Below are 23,995 nucleotides of genomic sequence, written 5' to 3'. Positions count from 1 at the left end.
AGATATCTTTATTCGAAATAATTTACTTTAAAATATTTGAATTAAATCAATTTTAATATAAAAAGTGTGATCTAGTGTACAATTTTGTAAGAATATTCGAATATATTGGCAATAATTTTCATTTCATTACTAACAGAAGTATGGGTTGGTCACATAAGTTTATATTGGGAAGCCAACTTCTAAAAATTTATAAAGAAATCGACTTATAAAATTATAAAGAAAAAACATACATTTTTAATAAAAAATACATAATTTTTTAAAAATATATAATAATTTTAGTTTTTTAAGATGCAATTATCTCCATTTGCTCTCTGAGTACATCCCTAAATAAAAGTTTAATTTTTACAAATTATTATATATAAAGATTTAAATTTCAAACCATATGTTCACGCTATCTAATGTAATTATTATTTTTTATAATGGAAGAAAATTGAGTTTGAATTCTAAATAATGGGTGTTAAAGTCACTTAACCTGTAAGATAAGAGGTGTCAATAACACTGAACTTATAGGTTAACGAGGCTATCAACATTAGAGCCGAGTATATGGGCTAAGGCCCGCAGGTTATCCGTATAACTCGCGGCCCGTGAGAGTTTCGGACCTCAAAAAATAAAACTCATTTAAATTGTGGGCTTATTAGACTGGACCATTAAATCCGTGGGTTTAATGGGTATACCCGCGAATTCTGCGGGTAACCCGCTTAATTTAATTATTATTATTTTTAATTTATTTTATATTTTATGGAATACAATTCACGTTTGGTCCAATTCACACTTTATGTACATTTTATGTCCATTGAAGGTGGTGTGATCAATGTTGCTCAGTCACCCAAATGTAACCCCCCAGACCCGATCTGTAAGTTAGACCCAAACCTAAGAGGTCACATATCCCATTCAGAGGTTTTTTTTTTACAACTTATAGAATATTAAACAAAATATATTAATATTACAGATATGTCCAAAACGATAGCAAATACATGTCACCAAATATAACTTAAAAACATATAGAAATATATGTTCGTACAAAATAAGTAGTTGATCTCCCCTGATGCCAAATCTGCTAGCTTATGATCTGCTATTATCTGAAAAAGGTAAAAACTATAGAATGAGCTAAAAAGCTCAGTGTGCTCCAAACAGTGTATAAAACGTACGAATAAAATATTCCAGTAAAATCAGTTATCAAACATGTTTTATATATATATATACTACCCCCATCCATCAAGTCCAAATTGTGTAGGTTCCCCAGAACCATACACCCACCAACAAGTCCAGTAAGGTCCTGAGCACACAGCAGAGGAGCCGGTAAATAAGGTCCTGAGCACACAGCATAGGAACCTCCAGGTATACTTCCTCCAACATTATTCCCCCCAAAATAATCATATTCCGCTTATAACGGATATATGTATATCAAAAATTAAAACATAATTAAAGTCAAGTACAAAACAGAGTCCATGTCAAGTATCATATAAAAATTCAGATCAAATATCATATCAGAATCCAGGTCAAAAATCAGATAAACTATTTATATGATAGTTTAAAACAGTAAAATAACACTGTCAGGAAACACACCTGTAACAGTCTGAGAAATCAGATAGGGAAGCCTATTACTGGGTCTGTCGATCACGTTCTGCTGCAGCGCTAGATCCTACGAATTGGAAAAACCCATATTGGAATCCTAATATAAATAATCTAAATATTATTTAAATAATATACAGAAACCTACAGGTAATTCTCGTAGTACGCGGTTCAGGCTGATCTAACGAACGGATAATACCAGACCTAATTGATCCTTGCTCAGGTGAAACACGAGTACCTTCATAAAATATTTTATTGAATAAATCCTTGACCAAATCTCATTTAAATAATCAAAATATTAAAATATTAAGCCTTTTGGGTTTACAAGCTCGATTCGGGAATTTTGGGTCTGAATTTGGCAAAACGGACTTCGGAATCAAATTCAGGACGTCGAAAAACATAAAGTATGACCTTCCGAAATTTCGAATTCTTGGTCAAAATTAAAGTCAACGGGGTTGACTGACGATTTGGAGACTTTCGGGTTTGAATTTAGCAAAACGGACCCCAAAAACGGATTCGGAACATCGAAAACTATCAGGATAGGTATTCTTGGTCGAAAACAAAGGTCGTCTAATAGCTGGTCAAAGCCGGTCAAAGTTTGGGTCAAAGGAGGTCAATAATCTGTTGAACATTTTACACAAATAGCACATTTTTAAAATAATTACCAATATAGCACCCTTTTAGAATTAATTCCCAAAATAGCACCAAAACCGAATTAATTTCCATAATAGCACCGGTCAACGGGTCGGGTCAACGGGTCGGGTCGGGTCAACGGTCGGGTCGGGTCAACAGTCGGGTCGGGTCAACGGGTCGGGTCGTGACCGGTCAAACCGGTCAAAACCGGTTCAAAACCGGTTAAACCGGTCAAAACCGGTTTCCAGCGTTCACTCGCCTGCGGCGGCGCGTGTGGGCGCGTGTAACGTCCTCCGGGGCTCTAAAAATCACGGAAAAATTTCTAAAAATTATTTTAAGCGATTTCGAGATACTTACAAAGATCGGTTCAAATTTTTGAACGGCGGAGAGCTCGATTTCGACTCGGCCGAATATTTGACTGATCCACCTCCCCACGCGCCGCCGTCAACGGAGATCGAGGTTGACACCGGCGGACTTGGAACGGCACAAGGAATACGATGGTGCGGGAGGTGTCGTAAAAGGAGCAACGATCGGCGATGAATTTAGGATTTTCTAGGCGATTGAGCTTAAAAAAACGTCGATGCTTTGACTTGAAATTCACGACGTTTGGTAGCGTTTCGCTTCAATTAAATTGAGGGGATTGTTCCTGACTCGATAACGAACACGATGGTTCTTTCAAAACGACGATCGGAATTCGGACGGTGTCAGAATCGTCGTCGGAAGTTGAGGTGCGTGGGGTAAAAACTTAACAAATTGTTCTGTTATGAAACCAGAATCAATTTGCACGCATATAAGAAAAAAAATCTGCCGACACTCCTTGGAAATATTCAGTGATTGGTCATTGAATTTCCTCCACTTTTTAAAATAGGCTACAAGTTTTAAAACTTCCAATTAAATCCTCAAATTTCACCAATTAACTTAATTAAAACCTCAAATTACAATTATATATTTTTTTCCATTTTCCGGGTTGTTACACCAGCAATGCTTGGTCTTTGGTTAACAGTTTGCATCCAAGCAGTAAAGTTGGAAAAGAGAAAAAGTTGGTCCAGCAGTGTCAGTTTTGTCATGTGGTTTGGACTTGAATCCCGTTTTCAAATGTAACAATATGAAATATGAATGAAGTTTTTCTTAGCAAAAGCATTGTTTTCTCATTGCTTTAGTGGACGGTGCTTAGACTTTGCTCTGCTTTATTATTATATTTTTGGTATTCGGCTAATTGTACTGTATAAGTGGCTGGCTTGGAGCCTTGAATTAAGGAAATTTCACTCTAATCCCCGTAATTTATTTATTTGTTTATCTTAAGACTTATTGAAACTTTTGCTGCTATATTTTTTTTTAAAGTTATTGGATCATTTTTAAAGGTGTAGCAAGTTAGAACATTATTTTTTATTACATTTAAAACATTTAAAATTGTTGTTATTTAACGGGTCGCAAGTAAGCCCGTTAGCCCGCGGGTTAAATGGTACGAGCCGCGGGTCTTACAATTCAAGACCGTTTATATTGCAGACTTTTTAAACCGCTCCGTTTAAACTCGCACCGTCAAAACCCGTAGGTTAAACGGGTGGGTAGCCCGTATACCTAGCTCTAACCAACATTTGATGCAACTAATATGATTGAAAAATATTGTTACTAAATAATATATATATATATATATATATATACCTAACATTAATGACACCCATCGAAATGACCATACAATTCAGTTGGTAGAGTACAAGGTTCTTAACATTGAGGTCGTGGGATCGAGTCCTACGGAGGGCATTTTATAATTCGGAAGTTTCTTACGGAAGTTGCTCTCAATTTGGTGTTGGTGGCAACCTATTATCTTACCTCCCCTTACCCCATACATAAGGGAAAAAAGGGACAACCATTAATGACACCCATTACTTAAAAGTCCAATCTCAACTATTACTTTTGGTGTGTTAATTGGTATACATGAACCGGAATAGAGGTATTTGAGATGCAGCATCGGATCCATTTGCAATCCACAGTGCAATGAAACCCCAAAATCCATATTCTTCTTGATGAGGGACATGAAACCCCAATCCACAGTGCAATGCACCATCTGGAAGTCAGTTTTGAAATTTGTACCACCAAGATACACATTTACTCGTATAATCAAGCACTTCATTTGCCAACACTGTGTAATCCTGTTTTTGAATGCTCGATTCATTCCGTAATCCAAAATAATTGAAGGGTAAATTATACGGTTCTTCACGAAATTTTATTCTCTTTTATTTTATTCTCCTAATTATTATTTTTTTATTTTACTTACTAAACTTTACAAATTAAATTATTTTACTCACTACACGATAAATTTATAACGGCATTGTGACAAAGAATAGTTTAAAGTTTACAGTTGGATGATTGATATGAAATAGTTTAATAATAAACAGCCACATCAGATGTATGGAAGATTAAAATAATAAAATATATTTGGTCATTTATTTAAATAAATGGTTGAAATCCCTAACCTTAAATTTTCACACTGAAAGGGAAAAGAAGCCGAGGAAGGAGATGGAAGCAATGTCTGACTCCTCTTCAAATGATCGTTATTTTGATTCTTCTCCTCCAAACTTCTCTTCAGATTTCCTCTTCCACAAATTATCGTTTAAAGACACCTTTCGCATCTCCGAGAAAACGCATGCCATCCTCGCGATGTTAATACCAGGCAACAACTCGAGAACTCTAAGCTTCAAATCAGGTGGGAGACTCATCAAACAACCCGGAAGAGGCAAACCAGTGCTATAACAGAGATTTATGAATAATGGCAGTACAAGTAAATCCTTATCAATCTTCCAAAAGTTTAAAACTCTCTTTTCATTATAAGAACCAAAATACTTCTCAGTACACAAAATCACAAAAAAAATCGCATAAACCCTTAACTTGTATAAACCCCAAACCCTTTAATTCGCAGAAACCCTAAAACAGATTTGGGATGAATTTTGAGAAGCACTTTCGGAAGATAAGGAATCGGGTAATTTTATTTACCCTAATTCTTTTATTATTTTAATTTAATTATTGTTTTTTTCTAACATGTCACGAAGAGCGTTTCATCATTCGGAAGTCTCCTACGGAAGTTGTTCTCAATTTGACGTTGGGGACAACCTACTATCCTACTTCCCCTTATCCCATTACATATGAGAATAAGGATCAGCTAATTTTTTCTTTTTACCCATGTTTTTAATGATTTAAAAACTTTTAGGTGGCGTTTGGTTGGATGAAATCTTTTGGAATTGATGGGAATTGGAATCCAATTCCACAATTTTCCCATGTTTAGTTTAAGTTTTTCAAGGGAATTGAAATCCCTGATGGAATTCAATTCCATCAAATGAGGAAAAGTGAATTCCATCCAAAAAAGGATGGAATTCAATTCCATCCAAAAATGGATGGAATTCAATTCCCTTGTTGGAGGGAATTGAAATTTGACCATACTACCCTCATCAATCTTTTGGTAACTTATTAATATATTTAATAAAAATACTTTTTTTATTATTTTAGGTCGGGTCGGGTTTCTAATTCATATATTCGGGTCGGGTCGGGTCGGGTGAAACTTTATTTTGGTCGGGTCGGATCGGGTTTTTTTAAGTGTGATATTCAGGTCGGGTCGGGTTCGGGTTTAGGGTGAAAAAACCCGGACCAACCCGAAAATATATATAATTCAGGTCGGGTCGGATTAAGTCAATGTTTTTATTAAATAATTTTTTTTTATTATTTCGGGTCGGGTTGGATTTCTAATTTATATATTCGGGTCGGGTCGGATGAAACTTTATTTTGTTCGGGTCTGGTCGGGTTTTTTAAGTGTTATATTCGGTCGAGTCGGGTCGGGTTTTTTTAAGTGTGATATTCAGGTCTAGTCGGATTCGGGTTTAGGGTGAAAAAAACGAGACCGACCTGAATATATATATAATTCAGGTCGAATTAAGTCAATGTTTTCATTAAATAAAAATAATTTTTTATTATTTCGGGTCGGGTCGGATTTCTAATTCATATATTCGGGTCGGGTCGGATGAAACTTTATTTTGTTCGGGTCGGGGTTTTAAGTGTGATATTCGGGTCGATTCGGATCGGGTTTTTTTAAGTGTGATAATTGGGTCAGGTCGGGTCGGGTTTAGGGTGAAAAAAACCGGACCGACCCGAAAAAAATATATAATTTTACCTTATATATTTAAGAATAATTACAACAATACCCCTCTCTATATATATATTTTTTTCAATTAAGTCAATGTTTTTATTGAATAAAAATAATTTTTTTTTATTATTTTGAGTCATGTCGGGTCGAGTTTCTAATTTATATATTGAATAAAAATAGTTTTTGGTAACTAATTAACATACTCCGATTGGAATGTATAGAAATATTGCTCTATCTTTTGGTAACTTATTAACATATTTTGATTGCGATTATTTTAACTTATAATGTTTATTAGCATGATTTTTATAATTTATTGAAATGAATAATCAATCAATAAAATGAAAATTTAATATTTTTTAATTTTTTATAATATATTACTACATGTAAGTTGTAAAATAAACTAAAATAAAGCAAAAAAATAAGAAGGGCAATTCTGTCATTTTACATTACTGAAATCAAATTCATCTGACATGTCTGCGAACCAAACAGAATATGGAATTGGATTCCAATTCTATTTCCTGCCAACCAAACAGAATATGGAATTGGATTCCAATCCCTACAGATTCCAATTCCTTCACAGATTCCAATTCCGTCATAAACATTCTAACGAACCAAACGTCACCTTAGGGTGTGTTTGGTTTGGGGAATGTGAGATTCCCATGGGAATGTAATCGACATTCCCCGTTTGGTTGGCCGGGAATGTCATTCCCGGTAATCTTACATTACCAATAGTGAAATTTTTGGAGTATATTACCGAGAATGTCATTACCTCTATTTCCTTGGGTATTGTTGGATTACCGGGATTTTGGACTAAAATGCCCTTAAATGTTTTTTTCTTTAAAAAATATCCATATCCTGTCATTGAATAATAAAAATTCTACGAATGTTAAATTATAATTTTATCCTTAAACTATTTTCGATTTATAAAAAAAATCTATAATTAAAATTTTATATGAAGTTTAGGGGTTAAAATAAAATTTTACCCTTTCATTAAACCTTTTTATATTTTCAATTTTGTAAAAAAAATTATATGAATTATATGAATTTAAATTTTTTTAAAGAAAATATATAAATATTTTCCAACTTGTTAGAAAAACAAATATATAATAAGGATAATTTGGTCAAATATACATTCTAATAATCTTTTATTCCTTTAACCAAACACGATAATCTTACATTCCTGCTAAACCAACCAAACACAAAATACAACATTCCCAGTAATCCTATTCCCTGATAATCTTTTATTCCCACTGGTAATCTTACATTCCGTGAACCAAACGCACCCTTAAGGTAATCCACATCATAACGGCGTTATAAGCTTAACGGTTGATAGAGTAAAATAATTTAATTTCTAAAATTCAGTAAGTAAAATTGATAAATTAAAAATTGGGTGAGTAAAATTAAAGAAAAAATAAAGTTCAGTGAGAAATAATGTAATTTACTCATAATTGAAAGATTCAAATCTATCAAATTTCTTGAAGCATAATCAAGTGGTGGATATTTTGACTAAACTATATCGAGGACATCCTTTAAAGGAAAGTACATTTATCGAACCATCCTGTTAGTGTAGCTACAGTCGTTACTGGAGAAACCTTTGAACCACCTTCGTAGTTTCGGATCTTTGTAAGCAAAAGGAAATGGAGTTACTTACATTACGATTAATATGCTATAATATCTTAATTTAGTTTATGATAAATTTGATCAAAGTTGTCATATTAACTGATCAAATTATAAATTTAATCGAAAATAAAGTCAAAATGGCATTTCATCAATTATACAATCATGGTACCTTCACTGAAGGGACTAAAATATAAAACATGTCAAATACATGGGTTAATTTGCAGCGCAAATCATCACAGGTATAAAATAATAATTTCCAAATATTGAGACAATGAATTTTGAAACTCACTATTCGATTTCGATTTGACGTTCTGAGTTTTGAAATTTAGAGACTTATTTCGATCATAAAAAATCAATTCGTAAATTATTTTCAAAACTAGGATTTTGAGTTTCGAAACTTACACCTTTATAGTGATAAATCGGAGAAATTATTTGATGGACTTTAGTCCTAGCAATGAGACAGGGCGGGAAAGGCTTTGTATTACTCATTTCATCCCAAAATTTAGGGTACGATTTTGAGAAATTCCCATTTTATGTTTCAGAGATTTTTTGTTCTCATAGTCATCATTTACAGATCCATGCGGGTTTCGGTTAATTTTCTCTAAAAAAACAAACAAATATTTTTGAAATCAACGCAACACCTAAAATTTGTAAGAAATATCAGATTGTCTCAAATTAGTTTCTATCTATAATATGAAAGTTTCAAACGTCAATATTTATCTAACACCCAATATATATGTATAATCTTAATTATTTTCAATCTCAACAAACCAATGTATATTAAATGAGAAAAAATCTAAACTTCAATTTTAGTTCATTTGAGATATAACATTATCAACACTTAATCTCACAAATATTTTTCGGGGATCCCCACGATTATTTATGTAAAATATCAGGATCCCTATTGTTCTTTTTCGGGTCCCCATGATTATTCACATGGACACGGTTCGATTTTCCCCAAGATTTGGATATAGGAATCCCTGTCCCCCATCCCCATTTGAGTTTCGAGAATAAAACTTTCCCCGTCTCCTTTCTCATCCTTGTTGGTGAAGATTTCGGTTATTCTCCATCCTCATTGGTTCGGATCCTACGGTTTTTGATTTTCCCCCACCCGATTGCCACCCCTAATGGACTCGACTCATGTTATTCATGATTCCAACCTGTAAAATTCACATATTTCAAAGTAATTTTCAAGTAAATACCCACTCTTTATTTATATGTAGAAAAGAGGTAAAAATCCACTTTAAAAAAGATAGATGAATTTTATTGATTGCGACCATTAACAACGTGGTGAGCCAAGTATACCTAATAATTTGTCGACAGATTGAGTTCGTTTAAGCTTCAAGAAAGATCTAAAATACATAGAACATAGCAACTGTGTTCTGTGGGAGATTGCACCGTATGAAAACAAAATCGAACACGACAAAAAGTATGTTATAACAATTAGCATGAAAAAACTACACGAATGTTTTACAAATATAATTTTTTAGAGAAACAATTGTCCTCGTCGCAGGGGCGGATGCACTTGGTTCTCTATGGGCCAAATGAATACACATTATTTTAGATAAAAATAGTTTAATATATTAAGAGATTGAGAAGAAAAGAAGAAATTTTGCATATTCATTTTGTCGGAAAAAAGAGTATTAAAATTTTTGAACCTATCATATTTTAATTTCTGGATCCGTTATTGCATTGTCGGTCTCCTCGGTCTCCACTGTTTATGCATTAATAAGAAAAACCAAAACATCTACAAAATCCAAATATGCTTTGTAATTTGCAAGAAGCCAAAACAGAGTGAGGACTTCACTGCCTTGTCTAAGCTCTTGAAGATGAGAGGCATGGGGACAACATAGTGCTGCGTAGTGCATCATCTTCAACCAAACTGACTTCACTTCCCCACGTATCATCCCCTGACCCCAAAACTTTCACCACCTAGATTGCATTATTCAGCACGATTGCATTGGGCGTTGAGTCTATTTCTTCATCTGAAATAATGCTTGCACAATTTTGGTAAATTGTGGCTGCATTCTCCTGCGAAATGCCATTGTTCTGCTGTAGTCTTTTCCTTAGCTTTCCGCCAAGGGAATCGAACCTGAAGTTGCTCTCCTCCAAAACTATCCAGGGTTTCATCACCAAAAGGTACATCATATAATCAGTATCACTTTGGATGTAATGATGTTTTCATCCTTTGTGGTAGACACAGGGTCGGGATAACAAATTTCGGTCGCAACATGCCAGATCATGATGGTTGCACCCAAATCCATCGAAAATGTGTCGCTCACCATCTCATCTATGCACTTGTGCCTTTCAAGTGCCCTCTCCCCTCTAGTGAAATGAGGAGGGCGACGATTGCTAACAAAAGGGAAGCTGTCTGGGTTCTTTAGGGATGAGGGGATGTATCTAAAACTTGTGTGCTAGTACTTGAGCACCAGATCTTTTTTTGGATAAGAATTGTAGGCCTCATTAAAAACCCCCTTCTTGATTATAGGAGCTTATAACCAAGCTCCTTAATCAGTGGAAGGAGGAAAAGAGTGTCTTAGAAATTTATTCAACACCTGAAATTACATAAGATACATCCAGAAAAACACCCCTTCAAAAACATAAAAACAAAAGACACCCAAAAACAACCATAACCAACACCACTGACTTAGGGTAAACCAATTTAGATACCTAATTGGTTTACCTCTTACAAAATTACCACCACCCTTACAAACTCAAAGCTTGTGTTTTGCCCAAGAAAGCACAAAACATACAAACCAAAAATCTACAGACAATCAACCAATCCCCTGCTTTGCTAACTTATCAGCCTCCATATTACAGCTCTTAGGAATCCATCTAAGAACATCGTCCAAAGCATAAATAAGAGCCCCAATTTCCTGTACCAGATCCCGCAATGAAGTAGGGGCAGGTTGTTGGTTCTTAATCCAATCCACTGCACTTTTTGAATCACTTTCGATAATAAGTCTTCCCTTCTTATACCAACCCGATGAATAGAAAAAATCAATTCCCTCCTTAATAGCTTTTAGTTCTGCCAGAATAGGAAGAGTAGACCCTAATGCTGTAGAGAAAGTGGCTAAGGTTGAGCTATTTGAATCTCTTAAAATACCTCCAATTCCACCTCTCAGCCCATCACTTGTAACTGCCCCATCCATGTTAAATTTAAACATATCCGATGGTGGAGGTGACCAACCAATAACCTTCTTTGAACAAGACGGTTGTTGAAACTTATCAGCCCGCGATGGATCCCCTACCAGCAGATCATTCTGCAAACATGCTGTAGGGTATTTCGCAAGGTACCATTTAGCCAACCTAAGTCTAATGAAGAAAAAAAAGAGCTGTGTTGTCCAAATTTCCGTTGTCAAACACCACCAAGTTTCTAGCCTTCCAAATTGACCATAAGACGACAGCCGGGATAAACCTCCAAATAATAGAATTCTGCCGTAGGTTTGCCCAAGAACAGAGGAGGGAAATGGGATCTTGAGGCAAAGTAGTAGAAATATCCTATAACTTTAGTAATTTATTCCAAATTTCTCTTGCAACAGAACACAATAAGAATAGGTGTTCTACTGTTTCCTCAAGATAACCACATAACGGACAAAGAACATTATCCAAAGGAATTCCCCTTTTCCTCAACTCCACTCGGACTGCCAATTTAAGATGGCAAACCTGCCACAGAAAGGTTTGGACTCTAGGAGGAGCCAAACCTGTCCACACCCATTTCTTCCACTCAAACTTGCATTCAAAATTGCTCGACAACGTCTGTCTATAAGACTTGACTGAGAACAAACCAGCCCCATTCCTCGACCAAGCAAGAAAATCTTCCACAGAACCGAAAACCGCAATATTATCGAGCAAAGACATAAGAGTAATCCACTGCTCCAATTCCCAGTCACAAAGGTTTCTTCTTAAAAGAATATTTCAAACCCAAACATTATTATGAAAACCACCAAACTCGGCTACAAGCCCCCGTTTATTCGTCGACAAAGCAAAAATCCTGGGAAATTGAGCTTTCAATGTCAAATTATTCACCCAAACATCAGTCCAGAAGGCAATCGACCTACCATTCCCCAATTGGAACTTGGAATTTGTTCTCAAACACTCTCCCATTGTATCATCTTTAACATAATTATTCAAAATACCCCTCCATACCCAAGAATCTATAGGTGAAGCGGCATGTGATAATGCAAGAGATAAGTTGCTAACGTTATTTTTACAGCATATCATTTTTTTCCACTGACTATTTTTCTCATTTGCGAATTTCCAAACCCATTTCCCAAGCAAGGCTCTATTCATCAACCTAATATCAAGGATTCCCAACCCTCCCTCTTCAAAAGGCTTACACACCAAATTCCAATTCACCCAGTGAATTCGATTCTTAGATTGATTTTCTCCCCAAAGAAAGTTAGCCATCAACGAATTTAATTTCCGAGTCACCTTTACTGGAATTTTGAAAATAGAGAGAAAAAAAATCGGTAAAGAAGACAACACAGATTTAACCAACCCAAGTCTACCAGCCATCGATAAAGAATTAGCTTTCCAACTTGCTAGTCTTCTAATAAAAAGTTGGATTACCGGTTCCCACAAACCTATAGAATTCCTACTTGAACCAATCGGTAAACCGAGGTACGTCATCGGAAAAGACCCCACTCCACAACCCGCTTCCTTCGCCCAGTCCTTAATCCTATCAACCCCTACATTGACACCATACAAAGTGCTCTTTGACAATTTTAAATGCAGCCCCGACATAACACTGAAAACCCTCAAAACTCTCCTAATATTCAAGATCTGCATCGGTGAATCACTGCAGAATAAAATTAGATCATCTGCAAACTGTAGATGGGTCAAATGGAAGGAATTACCATCCCTACCGATTCTGAACCCTTGGAAAAGGCCTAAATCTACAGCCTTGATCAACATTAGGTTTAAAAGTTCCCCAACTAAATTGAACAGAAGAGGGGACAGACTGCATCCTTGTCTCAACCCTTTAGAAATGTGAAATTCCTTCGTAGGATATCCATTCACTAACACCGAGATAGAGGCTGTAGAAATGCAACGATCAATCCAAGAAATCCATTTATCCCCAAAGCCCATAACCTTCATTAATCTCAGTAAAATTGGTCATTCAACTGAATCATATGCCCTTCGGAAATCAACTTTGAAGACTACTCCACGTCTCCCCCTTTTCCTCCAATACTCAATGCCTTCATTAGCCAAAAGAGCACAATCAAGCAATTGTCTTCCCGGAATGAAGGCAAATTGCGATGGGCTAACAATGTCATTAATAACTGAAACTAGCCTTTTCGAAAGCACTTTAGAAATTATTTTATAAATGCTGCTAACAAGACTTATGGGTCTAAAATCTTCAATTACCTCTGGATTCAGTTTTTTGGGGATTAGAGAAATGAAAGAATGATTAACCCCATTCCCCATTGCCTACCTTTGTGGAAATCTTGAACAAATTTCATAATATTCTCCTTCATTAGAGGCCAGAATTTTTTAAAAAATTCCATAGTAAATCCATCCAGACCAGGTGCCTTCGCGCTGTCCGAATAGAAGATAGCCTCCCACACTTCCTTTTCCGAAAAAGCAGCCTCTAAACCTTCCATTTGATCATCTGTTAATTTGGCGAAGTTCAGATTAATTTCGTCCACCTCTAGAGTTGACTTGTCATTGTAACTGCGCTTAAAAAAATCTGACCTTTTCCTCGTGCAATATCTTACAAGATTAAATTGTCCCATACAATCTAACCGCCTTTTCTTCTTCTGCTGCTTTTCCGATGACCACCGGAAGATTCCTCGTAGCAAACGGCTCTTGTTGTACTTCATTTTCAAGACCACAGACCAGTCTGAACTGAGAATTGCAAGTAGTCTATAAAGTTCTAAAGCAATAGCTCCTACCAGCAAGATTCCAGTGATGCAAATGTCTATACTCGACCAGTTTTGCTTGGGCAACTTTCCTTGACTGAAGCTTTTCAAAAAGAAGACCAAGACAAATGAGGAGCAACAAAAGCCGATTAAGCGTAAAATGCATCCCACCTTGGTGTAGACGATGGCTGACTTGGTGTAAATCATGTCAAACATGAACCCCAACTCGAATGAAGCAATCTCAAACACACAGCCAACTGGTGATCTGCTAACCAGTTCATCAGTTCATCGATACCAATCATTCCCAGGATTTTGGTACTTTTTCTGAAGCTCCTGCAATATGTTAAAAGATTGAATTGTCCCATACAATTTGACCATCTTTCCTTTTCCTTATGCTATAACAATGATCATTTGACGATCATTTCTCGGAACAAACTGTACTTTATTCCTAGGACCACAAACCAATCCGAAGAAAGAATTAAAAACAAGCCATAGAACTCAAAAGCAACAGCTACAGCCGGTAAGATTCCAGTAATGTAGATATCCGTTCTTGACCAGTATTGCAGAATGAGTTTCCTGTACTGAAGTTATGCAAAAAGAAAACCAAGACGAATGAGGAGAACAGAAGTTGATTAAACGTAAAAAACATCCCACCTTGGTTTAAACGACGGCTGATTTGGTGTACAGCATGTCGAACATGAAGCCGGATTCGATTTCCACAATGTCAAACACACCACGAGATTGACTCTTCTTCACCATCAACTCCAAACTTTTAAATTCAAAATAAGTTTGATGGGAAATATGTTCTGCAATCTTCGCCATCAATGATTTCAAACTTCCAGTAGTAGAGAAGTGATTTCCCTTATCTTATCTACTTAATCCAAACCATTGGTAACCCAAAACCACTTTCTCTTCATCCACTTGACTCCCTCCGATGTTATCAAGGATTTTGCCATCAAATAAGGGCGCTTTTCGTCCTGAATCTTTGCTGCTAGCTGAATAAAGACACCAAGTCCTCTCCAAATATTTTGACAACACCGACTAAAAAGAGCATTAAATTCAAGAGTGCGAGCCAAGAACTAGTCCACGACAGAACAATGACATAAACTGCTAGTGCTGCTTGGATGATTAAACCAAGAAGGTGTCTCCTCCAAAGGAGATTATCTTCCATGGAATAGGCGGTGATGGTGTCAGGACCACCAAGGTGCAGAAGCAGCAGTGAAGCTCACCACCCTCTTAAGGTGTTGTTCACATAAGATTCATACGCGCAATAAGAAGAGAGCTTCCCTAGTGCGGCGGTGGCCACCCAGTCGGCGCTTAGGTAGGCTAGCTAGAGAAGAATTCCGAACCAAGGTTTGACTGTGTGTTTCCTACGGTTGACGAGTATAAAGAGAACAGCTTGTAGAAAGAGACTGAGAAGAAGCATAACTCTGGCATCCCATAATTTCCTTATTACTGTAACTACACTCATGGTAGTGTTGGGTTGCCTTGCCTCCCTTTGTTCTGATTAAATACAAATAATAAGTAAATTATATATCTAAATATTTTATATTTTACTTCCCAACCATAAATAATGAGTGATTCTATCAGAACACAAGAAACCCCTAAATAGTTTTGTTTTAGTGGTAACTTGGACTTGCCTGTAGGGTTGATATACCGTCTCCCCTATAGATCTCAAACGGTGAGCCGAAAAGAACCCTCTTCAAGTTATCATACAATGAATTAATCAGCCAAATTGTGTCTCGAGAGAATTTTAAAATCCAATTTATATGTACGAGAAAGGTGACGGAATCAATACAATACTTCCAACTAAAGTGATTAAGCTTTAATTTTTTTTCTCGTGCTTTGCTTCCGACCCTAGTAAAAGGGATTGAATCAATTCTCGGCTTCCAACTATTTTATATCCTTTATCATGTTATATATCCTTTATCATTTTACTAATTTGGAATGGATACAAGATAATATCCAATAAAAAAAATTCAACCATTTGATATTAAACACTTAAACACCCCTTATATATATATATATATATATGATGCTCGAATCCGATACCTCAAAGAATAACGATGACTCATCACAGAAATCACTTGGTTCATGCTATTTTATATCCATACCTATACACGCACATATATACATTTTTACATATATCTATAATCTATAATATATATAAAATGTGAATTTTAAGAATTTTTTAAACCGATAAAAACATTATTTTTAATCAAGGACGGACACAAGATTTTATCTTGAGAAACAAAATTAAACATAAGGGAGGCGAACTAAAATTACATGACGAACTAAAATTCTAGGAGACAACACAAATTTTCAATAGGAAATACATAGAAAAAAATTTAAAATATATTGTAACCCTGGTCCATCCCAGTTTGTAATTCATTATATTACTAAATTAAAGAAGTAATATTTTAATCTATAGCTAAATATCATATAACAATAAAAGTTATATCAATCAGAGAAATAATTTAATTAGATAAAGTCATAATAATACTGAAATAAACTTTGCATTCGTACTGAATTGAACTTGTTATTTTACATTCATTATCACTTAATTAATATTAAATAATATATCGATTTATAAATTTAGAACGCATTCATGTTATATTACATTCTGTCATATTTAATTATTCTTTCATGTGAGGTAATCATCTAAATATGCCATGACTAAGAAACAATAAGCACAACCATACCATAATACGAGAAAAAGTGCCAAGAGAAAAGATGAGTCAACAACAGTATCTTGAAAATAAAAAAGCATCTTACGAATTTCAAGAACAATGCAATATCCCAAGTTGTCAAATGCAAGCCGCACTAGAAAACAAATCACCGCCAGTCCACTTGAGACGCTATGGAAGAAACAGGATGAGCAAATGCAGACCCCATAAATTTCAGTGGAACTTTAAGCACCATATCTCGAAATCTCTAGTTTTAAATCCACACCCTCATAATAAAGGACAAGTTAGTATCTTCTCCTAGGACTCCTGGACCGATGTGTCCGTCCAGATCTGCAAAAGTTACAAGGTATGAAGTGTATTGTTAGATTCAAGTATTCCGCTACCTTTCAACTTTAGAAAAGACGATAACAGATGCCAACCAGCTAAAAGTTTCAATTTCCCCACAATATATCTACCAGATTACAACCAAATTCGCAATAACTTATAGTTTGTGTAGGATCACTTTGTGAAACATAAAAAAAAAAGTAGTTGTAAACATGTTCGGGAAAAAAACACCATCAAGCATACATTTTTTTTTCTTCATAAAATTGGCATGACTATCGAATAAGGTTAGCTTTTAAAGAAGGTTACGCTTAAAGCTCAATTGTGAGATTCGGGCAAGGTTGGCATCAGGCAATCAGGTCCATTTAGGCTAGGTTGAGGTTGTCTCAAGTTTCAACCTTTACAGGTTCATCCAAGGCCCAAGACATTCAAATTTGGATTGCTTCAGTTCAAGTAATAAATGCTCTTGAGTAGAGTCATCTTGCATGAATAGATCATTCTTTCACCACTTACAACTGATAGAATTAACAGATCTCAATCAAAACCCAAGAGCATATAAATAGAGCAAACCTCATATTTTTTCTTTTGAAGGCTCCAGTACTAGGTCCATTGCTGAAGGCCCAATCAACATTGATGGATTGTGTAAGAAGTTCTGCTCCATCCATTGTGGATATGGCATTCTTTGCTTCTTCAAACTTTTCATATTCAATCAGTGCATATCCCTATAATGGGGAAACACTCTTATAATTTTACCAGATCACAAATATGCAATCCTAAGGAAATACTGTCAAAGAAGGTATAAAATAAATGATTTGTCCTTTGTCTTCTCATCTTCAATCAACGCTGTTTGTCAAACAAATGTTTAGGAACTACATAAATGGTAGAAACAGTGAACTGCTTGAGATATCATAATATAATTGAATCCACATTCTCTAATACATATAATAAACACGCAAAATAAAAATGTTAAACAAGCAGAAAGAGATAGCTAAAATATTTCCAATACACATACTATACATAAAAAAATAAAAATAAAACATGCAAATGTGAAGTACTCCAACAAAACAGAACATAATACACTTATGCAATGGTCTGATGGTCATAAAGTGAGATACACCAATTTACTAAGTTACCTACCTTTACAAATCCAGTGCGACGATCAAGATTTAAATGCAAATTCTTGATCTCACCAAATTCACCAAATGCATTGTGCAAATCATCCTCTTGGGCTTCCTCATGTACACCACTGACCAAAATAATCCATCCTTCAATAGCTGCACATTTATTAACAAGAAGTACTAATGAGAAAAGAGTTCACAAACATATAGGAAAATCTTATTTTGTTCTTGGACACAATTGCTTTTATCTACCGTACTCTACGAGTTACATTGACATTGTGTAGGAAAATTAGCTCGACACACTGAAGGTTAGGTTCAGTACAATATAATACATTTAACGCACTCAATCAGTGGTTGAAACATGGCCAAACAAGTAATAGCAGTGCTTGAAGAAGAACATACATAATTAAACTTGGTCAACAATGTAACTAGAATCTTTTTCCTTTTCTTTCATTGGACTTATTGTCCTTGACGGAAAGGAATTTCAAATATCCTCCACATGATGTTCCAACAAAATTCTGACGACAGGAAAACAGCACCAACCCCCATCCCGTTCTTTTGATAATGGACCAAAGTGAACCTCAAGAATCAGCCAAGAAAATATAGACATAATGGCAATGAAATATCCTCTGAAATCAAGAGAAAACTTATATATATATTATTGAATTTTGGGTCATGTTCATCACACAGATCTAGAAAACTAGTTTTATAAGAGCAGGAAAAAAACTAATTTCAGGGATTTCTTTTAATTCTTAATACTTTCCACTTCATAAATACTAACTACCCCCATCTAACAGGTAACTGCACAAAGAAACAGGTCTAAAACCTAAATGAAAATTACATGCTAGAGTTGGCGCGAAGCGTATACAACGCAGATGAAGAAATTCATGAAGCCTCTGCCACTAAATTTGATCAAATCTCATAAATGACCTGAACATATTATGCCCCTACACTTGTAATTTCTAATGAGAAGGGTAATAAAACAGTTCTTAATGAAGGGTTCCTACAAAGTATACTATGGGAGAAAAATATCCACATTAACGAAGTTGAGGAGGTTGCTTTTAGGAACTAGACTTTAAAAGGTTAAGATGTTCCAAAGACCTGCAAAACAACTCTTTGACGTATAATTCATTTTGACATATAATTCATGAATAACCTGTTAAATGAACCAAATATTAAGATATCTTATCAGGGAAATTTATTCAATATGATTAGTTTTTTGAACAATTTACTTATGAGCAACTGTTACCAAATAAAAAACAGAAGACAAATTAACACTATGTTCTAAATATTTTTAATATTAGCCTACTCAAACTACCAAATCTCCCAGCTCATTTCAACCAAACTTATTCTAACAACACTGTTAATTGTTCATGTCAATTTCGTAATTATCTTGTCATCTAAGCCACATATAAAATAAAACCCTAGATAAAACAAAAGGAAAAAAATATAAACAAACGACGAGAGGAAGACAAAAAATGAAAATTAGGGTTTATAGGAAGGACTAACATCTCTGGGGACCGGGCCCATCATCAGTGCCAAGGGACTCGAAGTCGCGGGAGGCGAGACGGGACTGGCGGTTGGCATCTTCGTCGCGAAATCCACGGCCCTTAGTCTTCTTAGGACCTGAAAGAGAGGTGGAAGCACCGCCAGTGATGGCAGACTTGAGCTTCGGCATTGCCGCTTGAGGGGAGGCGTCGCCGGCGGCGTCCTCGTCCATAAGATCGTCTTCCTCCGGCTCGAAATCCACCGCTTCCACATCAGCACTCGCCATCACCGCGATCTGAACGCTTATTTACTTTAAGAATGTCGAAAACAAGTCGTACTCGGATTCAAAATTCGTGAGTTTGCTCCGGAAAATGTAAAATAACGGGAAAAGTGTGATTAAGTTTAGCTGGTTGAGCTTCTCAAACTGAATTTGGATGGGCCCCTCTTCCATATTTTGCAGAACCTTCCAGGAAATGTTGGGCTCGAATTTGGGTTATTGTTACCCCGCCCATAAGTATTTGGGCCAAACCTAATCAAACGGTAAATGATATATTTAGGCAGCCACTTATTCTCGCAGTTCAATTTTGGTCACTCAACTATCTTTTTCAAAAATCATATCTAATATTATATTTTGATTACCTTCCGTTAAAAAATTAATGGTAGTATTGATGTATCACCATAAGGTAATACCACATCATCGTTGAAAAAAATAAAAGATTTTGTTATATCAGTAGTTGTGTTTATTTTTTAACTGTGAGTGACTAAAACGGAATAAAAACTTAACATCATGTATGATTCCAAATAAAAACAGTTGATGATCAAAACGGAATTGTGAATATAGATGAATGACTAAATATGTAGTTTACCCTTTATTAAATTATTACTTTATAACCTTTCATATAAAAAATAAGCCATGAACTAACCCTTTTATATTACATGTCATCCCTTTAATTATATGATAAAGTATACAAATGATCCTCCAACTATAGGATATTTTATTGAGTTCACCAACTATCAAAAATTATAAAATAGTCCTCTAACTATACATTTCAAATAAAAAATAGGCCAAAACAATAAGCCATAAACTCTAACCCTTTTATATTACGTGTCATCCCTTTAATTTTATGGTAAAGTACATAAATGGTCTCTCATTATAGGATGTTTATTTGACAATGAACACACACATCCCTAATATTTATGGTTGCTGAAGCCAATGACTCAAAAGATAACAAGAAGTCCCTTAACCACTAAGATCACTTGATTTGTGCATTCGCGAAGTTTATTTAACCCTATTGACAATCTATGGAATATTTTTCCTTATGTTAAATCTTGATATTAAATTAGTTAATTCATAGTCTAATCATTCTTTTTATCCTCGAACGGTATTTTTTTAAAGAAAAAATATTAGGAAAAATAAAAGAAAGAGAAGAGTTGCTTCTCAGGGTGAAATGAAATATCAGCTATATCATTAAAGGCGAAAAATAATGTAAAATGTCTGAGCTCTACAACATATAATATTCCATGTTTAATAAAGTTGCCATTCTCTATCCCCATCAACAATCAATGTCCTTCTGAATGCTTTCTTTACCAAATTCTTCACATAACCTGGGATGTGGCAGGTAAATTTGCTTCACTTCCATGCCACTTTGAACTCGAATTTCGGTTTCCAGGAGCACCATTCATAGATCAGAAATTCCTATACATTTTGCACAGTTGGAAGGGAAATGGACCAATATCTGTATTGAAATCTTGGTGCATGCATTTTGTTGTATTCGCATGTCTATTGCAGGATTTCGGATGGCCAAAGCCGCTTCCATGCCGATATCTCCTCGACGCTGCTAAGTTTACGGATTCCGCCATAAAATCCATCTGCCTCGTTTCCCTCCTCCCGATGTTCTTTCCGGTTGATCATCGAGTGTCGCCACCTTGAGCCAGGGGCGTACTGATTGAACTCTAACGCCACCGTATCTGTTTAACAACACTATGATGTTAAAAAACGGGCAATAATCACTCAATCCTTCAATTATGATGGAAATCTATTTGGTTTCTTAAGATGCAAATGATTACAATAAAAAGACCACTTTTTATTTCTTTTATGCTTTATGTAGTTTGCACTGGTGTGACAAAAGGCAGAACACGAATGTGAATTTTGAAGTGTGAAACAACCATTGCAGCCCCACAAGACTAAAAGATTCCAGATACGTAAAGCAAACAGTGCCCCACTAGAGACATTGTGTCCTTTTAGCGTGGTTGGCCATAAATATTCTGTCGAGACACACGTTATCGCAATGCCGGTTGAATTTACGACATAATGACGACGACTCGTGTTTCGTGACCAACCCAACAGCACAACTTGGGGACCATGTATTAGAGAGATGAGGTTCCTGAAAATGGCCTATCCAAAACCGGATGTCCTCCATGAAAGTTAACTTTATGAATTGCTATATTTCATGGACTCTTTCTCCATATCAGTATTCGACACGTTCAAACATACACGATCGAATAACGAGGATAGTGGTTTGCCAAATCTATGAACAAGATTTGACCATATTCATGTTAGATACCAACACGTAACGTAGATTACAAGAATGTTTGTAACTCACAAACACAAACACAAACACGAACAGATAATTTCTTCAACACGAGAAGATGTTTCTACTCTTAAAGGCAGAAGATGTGTCCCTTGGAATAGCTTAAAAGACAGATAACATGTAATGCTTGCAATAGTACCAAAGTGAAGTTAGATTCTAATTTTCTAGGTAAGTCTATGGGAATATCAGAGAGTGCATTTGAGAAAAGAAAAGATGAGATCAAACTTACCACTCTGATGACACCGGCAGTAATTTTCGTTCCGGTCACACGATTCCAAGTGACCAACTACACCATACCACCAACCATATGGGAATTCTTTGTTTCTTCTCCACTGAATCTCGATGTGATCACCGGGGCGTAGCTCGTTCAAACAATCAGAAATGTGAAGATTGTGTGGTGAAGCATCGATCGGTGGTGCTCTCAGCCGTTCCCATGGCACGTTATTCTCGATGGCCACGGCCCTCCTTCCATGTGGGGGGTACCTAAAAGCATCAAACCAAATCTAATATCAATCCACCAGACTAAGTTAAGTTTCAAAAATCACCATAAAAAGTATGTCCATAATCCAAATTACCTTGCTTGGAACGTGTCGGTACGTTGATCATAGCTGAGTTCAGCGTCATAGCATGACAACATAAACCCAACATTGCCATTCTACACAACAAAGAATCTTATAATCAAGTCGGAATTATCACAAACACAAGTGAGGAATTTGATTGAAGGTGAAGAGAATCAAATACCTCACGGTTATAGACCTGAGCAGGGAACCAGAATTCGCCACTCTCAAGAGTAAGAAACCAAGACATGATTGAATCATCAGGCAAAGAACTCTGCCTACGACAATCATCATCAACCTTTGGTTTAAACCACCAAGATGGTCTAACCATGGACAAAATCCTCATCAAACCTTTTGGCCTCCCTTGTTTCAAATGTCTCGAATCCTTTCTCAAAGCAACATGCCATTGCCACTCTCTATAAGCAGCAGGGCCAATGATTCTACCCCATTTGTTCCTCATATGTTTTTCCCAGAAATGATCGGCCGTACACATACTCCTCAAAGAGCTGCAAACATCAGCCATGTTACAAAGACTAGCGGGCGGCAGCCTTTCGATGATGCATTCCAAGGCCAAATCTGGTAAGTCCAGAACCGAGATGGCACCACCACCACCTCCTCCTCCTTCAACCGCCTCAAAGCTGTCAACTTTTGAACTGAAAGACATCTTTTTTAGAGACATTTTGGAAGGGAGGGAGGTGAAATATGTAATACCAAGACTGTTTTTGATCAACTTGGGAATGGAAGCAAGGGAAAATTTCAACTCAGTTGGCCACGGTGGAAGTGGTTTCAACTTAAAAAAGAAGAAGGGGAAACAAGTGAGGAACAAGTAAAGTAACATTCCAATAAATACAAAAAGGAAAGAAAAAAGAGGTGAAGACCTGAATTCTCTTATAGGTCCAAATTCAATAATATAAGGCAAAAAAATCAATGGAAGAGAACCCAATTATCTATCCTCCTCATTTATCTCATCTTCTTTCTAATTAAAAACCAAAGTGAGATCATCAATATAACAAGACCCCAACTTCGATTTAAAATATCACAAAAAGAACGGTTTATATTGGTTAAAATCGAAGCCCACAAAACCCTTCCAAACAGAAAAGTTACCTACTAACCAATAAAAAAAAACTCCGTTTTTAATATTTTAAAAGAAAAACAACTCAACCGAGCAGACAACTTGGAGATCTTAATGGATGAACCCAGAAACAAAGTGAAATGAAATATGGTGGTGGGGCTACTGAGATCCGAGTTATTTCTGACACCTGGAAAATTTTATCCACCAAAAAGAATTTTTTTTTTGAAGATGATAATAATAAGTCTAGATGCAACCAACCATATCCATACAATCTTTAGATAAAAACACTTTTATTTCTTTATCTTACAAACAAAACAGAATCTTTTCCTTTTTGCTTTTG

At 35.8% G+C, this 23,995-nt stretch overlaps 2 protein-coding genes across 2 annotated transcripts; both read right to left on the bottom strand.

Annotated features, from left to right (window-relative positions):
- Positions 1-16,498: 16,498 nt before the first annotated feature.
- On the bottom strand, positions 16,499-19,790 carry LOC120168108 (RNA-binding protein Y14-like). Its single transcript, XM_039176934.1, has 4 exons — positions 19,457-19,790; positions 17,967-18,103; positions 17,400-17,551; positions 16,499-16,838 (listed from the first exon to the last, which is right to left on the bottom strand). The coding sequence occupies exons 1-4, from the start codon at positions 19,719-19,721 to the stop codon at positions 16,793-16,795; spliced, it is 600 nt and encodes a 199-aa protein (XP_039032865.1). The 5' UTR covers positions 19,722-19,790; the 3' UTR covers positions 16,499-16,792.
- A 1,113-nt stretch (positions 19,791-20,903) lies between these two features.
- LOC120168107 (F-box protein At2g26850-like) lies at positions 20,904-23,436 on the bottom strand. The gene is made up of 4 exons (XM_039176933.1): positions 22,768-23,436; positions 22,602-22,681; positions 22,256-22,509; positions 20,904-21,403 (listed from the first exon to the last, which is right to left on the bottom strand). The coding sequence occupies exons 1-4, from the start codon at positions 23,419-23,421 to the stop codon at positions 21,216-21,218; spliced, it is 1,176 nt and encodes a 391-aa protein (XP_039032864.1). The 5' UTR covers positions 23,422-23,436; the 3' UTR covers positions 20,904-21,215.
- Between the last annotated feature and the right edge of the window lie 559 nt (positions 23,437-23,995).

The sequence above is a fragment of the Hibiscus syriacus genome, unplaced genomic scaffold, assembly GCF_006381635.1.
Source record: "Hibiscus syriacus cultivar Baekdansim isolate YM2019G1 unplaced genomic scaffold, ASM638163v2 tig00111708_pilon, whole genome shotgun sequence".
Classification (NCBI taxonomy): Eukaryota; Viridiplantae; Streptophyta; class Magnoliopsida; order Malvales; family Malvaceae; genus Hibiscus; species Hibiscus syriacus.
Note: the sequence above shows the minus strand (reverse complement) of the source record. Positions and strands in the feature narration are given on the sequence as shown.

Excerpts from the sequence above, each read along its gene's own strand:
- LOC120168108 (XM_039176934.1), bottom strand. The coding sequence starts at position 19,721 with ATGGCGAGTGCTGATGTGGAAGCGGTGGATTTCGAGCCGGAGGAAGAC. Across the intron at positions 17,552-17,966 it reads GTCGCACTGGATTTGTAAAG|GGATATGCACTGATTGAATA; the intron begins GTAGGTAACTTA and ends TCCCCATTATAG. Across the intron at positions 16,839-17,399 it reads TTCAAAAGAAAAAATATGAG|ATCTGGACGGACACATCGGT; the intron begins GTTTGCTCTATT and ends TAACTTTTGCAG.
- LOC120168107 (XM_039176933.1), bottom strand. The coding sequence starts at position 23,421 with ATGTTACTTTACTTGTTCCTCACTTGTTTCCCCTTCTTCTTTTTTAAG. Across the intron at positions 22,510-22,601 it reads ACCGACACGTTCCAAGCAAG|GTACCCCCCACATGGAAGGA; the intron begins GTAATTTGGATT and ends TGATGCTTTTAG. Across the intron at positions 21,404-22,255 it reads CTGCCGGTGTCATCAGAGTG|ATACGGTGGCGTTAGAGTTC; the intron begins GTAAGTTTGATC and ends GTTGTTAAACAG.